Consider the following 3,658-nt stretch of genomic DNA (forward strand, 5'->3'; position numbering starts at 1 on the left):
AAAATTAAAAAAATTAAATATAAAATAATTTATTTATAAATTATTTTTAATATACGTATTTATATTTTAATTTTTTTTCAAAAGTGTTTAATTAAATTATTTATTCAAATCAGCACAAACAAAAAAAAAAAGGAAGATTAGTCTCTGTGCTGTATTATCTAATATCTATCATACGTCCATCCAGTTACCAATCAAATGTGACATATATGTACTTCTGACGAATGATAAATTGATTGTGGTATAGATACTTTAATCTAATTAGAGATCTTTAAATTAATATAAAAAATTTAGGTAATTAATTTTTCAGTTAATATCAATTAAATTTTTTAAGATTATTTTTATTTTAAATCTAAATATTTAACAAGAATAAGTGTTAATAAAAAATATTTTTATGATAAAAAATTAGTTAATATTAATTAATTAAAAATTATTTTTTATACGTATTTAAAAAATTAAAAAATTATTACCGAAATAAAGTTTCCATTGATCGAACCGACTTAATTAGTGGATAAGACTGGAATACTATTTTTTATATCTTGACTACATATAAAAAAAAGTGTGACTCACCCTCCATGTCAAGTTTGGTGTCCATTACTACTATTTCCACTAGTATTATGAACAATAAATACTTAAATAGCACTAACAATAGTTAAATAGAACAATGATCACATTACGATATTTACTCCCATTTATATATATTGATCATGCTTTTCATTTATGGCATTATTTACGGAAGTGTGGTGCATTGTTGGGATATTCCCACTAAATCCCCATACCCCATTAATATAAGAATGCATTTTCAATTTCATGGTTCATTAGAGTGAAAGATGATGAGAATAGGTGTTTATTTGGACACCATATTGGTTCCTTTGAGCCTCTTCATAACAATAGGGTACCATGCCTATCTCTGCCATAGCATCAAGAACAAACCTTCACGTACAACTTTTGGACTAAATAAACTTAGGAGGACTTCTTGGGGTCTCAACTTAAACCAGGTATTATTATTAATTTGTGTGTCAATAATTATTATTGCATGTATGTGTAGAGTATATTTGGTTAGGGATATATACAAAAATGAATCCATACTTAATTTAATTTGGATTTTAATTAGTAGATATAGAATGAACATCATTTTAGTTGATCACAAATTTTTCTCGCATTAATTTGGTTTTTCCTAATATAAAATAACCATCAATGTTTAAAACTAAATTCATTGGTCAAATAAACATTGAATTAAATGACTTAATTCATGTCTACTTCAAAACTAGTCGTTGATATTTTTTAAGGACTAAATGTTTAATAAAATTTTGGAAAAGGTTCTTTTAGTAAAATTTTATGGATAAATTTTTTTTATTTACGATAATCTCCAATCCATCAAGTTAAGGATTAATTTGTTGCGAATCTTAGTTCAATTTAGAGTTTGTCACGAGTTCATAAATAGCTGTACATGAATAAGATGAAATTCGAACTTTTAACATTTGTTTAAGTGAATAAAAGAACTAACTGCTTGATCATTAGTTATTTTTAAAGAAATTACTTGTGTGTTTACATTTAATACCCTTAAATTTGAATATTAGAGATAAATAAATTTCTTGTTAGAAGAAACAAACATAGTTACTTGAGTTGAATTCCTAATAATAATAAAATTTTGATTATTAGATTGGGATAATAATTGTGATGTTATTAATTGGTACAGGGTGATGATAAGAAGAACATGCTAACAGTACAAAGCATGAGAAACACTCTAATGGAAGCCATATTCATAGCTTCCATAACCATTCTAATAAACATGGCTTTGGCAGCTCTAAGCAACAATGCCTATAGTGCAAGGCACTCAGTCTTCACCAGCAAATTCTTTGGTTCAAAATCAGACAATATCATAACACTAAAATATGGCTCAGCATCACTATGCCTTGTTCTTAGCTTCTTATTCAGCTCAATGGCCATAGGGTTCTTAATTGATGCAAATTTTCTTATGAACACTCATGGAGAATTTTTGTCTTGGAATTACACACAAACAATTCTAGAAAGAGGGTTCACATTCGCTCTAATTGGGAGTAGATTTTTTTGTGTTAGTGTTCCTTTGATGCTGTGGATGCTTGGTCCTGTCACAGTGTTCTTAGCTTCATTGGGATTGGTTTGTTTGTTGCATGAGTTTGATTTTGTTAGTAAAGTCTCCAACTTAGCCATAAACAATGTATCAATATAATAATGTAACATAAGATACAAAGTATGAAGTAATTAATGCTGTGCAAGTGTGCATATAATTACAGTTATATTTCAAGATTATTCGATGACAATTAAGATTAAAAATAATTATATTTAGCGCTCTAATTTTTTTTAGAAATTATTTTCATTAGAAACATTTTTTTTCTACGCCGATTGGAGTATTCATCAGGTATATATCATGACATTTTTCATTAAAAATAATTGACGTGTTCAAAATGGAAAAATGAGTAGCATGCGAGGATTGACCTTAAACTAGCTACTATATCAACTCTTGGAAAAATAATTTTCTTTTCAATTTCAATGTTTTTTAAACCAACTAGGACTTAATTTAAGAACTCATGTTTGATTCTCTTTTTCTTGATCGATTTCATTGATTAGGAAAAATAAAAGCTCATAACATATAACTAAGTAAATTTATATTTGTTGCTACATTTAAATATTTTATATTTGCCTAAGTTAAAACTAAGGTGAATACTTCAAGAAAGACTACATAATTATCTTTATGTGAAGATGCTTTATTTTAATTATTAGATAGTGAATTATAAAATTTAATTTTAATATGTTATAAAAATATTGCGTTTATTTAAAGTTAACTACATAAATAAATCACACTTTTAAATAAAATTTTTATAAAAAAATATTCCTAGCGTCTCCATTGGAATAGGCACTTAATTAAAACTAAACCCCCAGATTTTACATTTGAGAGCTTCAGACTATGAGAGAGGGCTTTAGCTTTATTTCTTTCTTTTTTATTTTCGTTGTAAGAGAGGGCTTGTACACTAATTAACTAACTAATATAAGCTATGGATCTTTTGGCCCAACGATTGTCAATTGTGCCCTGAGAAGAACAAAATAATAATATAATAAAACGAAGTCTATTGGGCCAATTTCAGGGGCTCAAAAATATAATGCAACAAGTTAAATAATCCGTCTTTCATGACCAAAAAAAAAAAAAAACGTGTCACCCACACTATAAAATTGAAATTTCCAATTTATTAAATTAAAATTAATGTAACTAATTTGAGTTGTTAAATAGTCGGTATACAAGTATCAAAGATTTAAATTATGTCTTGCAGATTAGTTTTTGATTCGTCAGACTGAAAATAACTGTAGAAAAAATTTAAAATTAATGTGTTAATAATGTTCATTTTTAGTAACCTATTATTAAAACTATTAATTTTAATATGATTATTGTTTATATCCTGACCCAATACACAATCAGGTCCAATATGAATAAAGCCCGATCTATAGATATTAATTAGGTCAACACTAACCCAACCTCATGAAGGTCGGTTATATCGATGTCAGACTCGACATCACTTACCTGAATAAATAACCAATCCCTACAATCTTTCATGCTGATCTAGAAAGGAGATCTTAACAACTTCCTTGACAAAATGGAACGACTATCCACCATCAAAGGTGGAAC

The 3,658-nt window shown here is 27.1% G+C and overlaps 1 protein-coding gene across 1 annotated transcript; it reads left to right on the plus strand.

The window, feature by feature from the left end:
* Positions 1 to 726: 726 nt before the first annotated feature.
* On the plus strand, positions 727 to 2,276 carry LOC130976556 (uncharacterized). Its single transcript, XM_057901446.1, has 2 exons — positions 727 to 995; positions 1,697 to 2,276. Exons 1-2 carry the CDS (start codon positions 828 to 830, stop codon positions 2,207 to 2,209), a joined length of 681 nt encoding a protein of 226 aa, XP_057757429.1. The 5' UTR covers positions 727 to 827; the 3' UTR covers positions 2,210 to 2,276.
* The last annotated feature ends 1,382 nt before the right edge of the window (positions 2,277 to 3,658 follow it).

The sequence above is a fragment of the Arachis stenosperma genome, chromosome 4 (genome assembly GCF_014773155.1).
Source record: "Arachis stenosperma cultivar V10309 chromosome 4, arast.V10309.gnm1.PFL2, whole genome shotgun sequence".
NCBI lineage: Eukaryota > Viridiplantae > Streptophyta > Magnoliopsida > Fabales > Fabaceae > Arachis > Arachis stenosperma.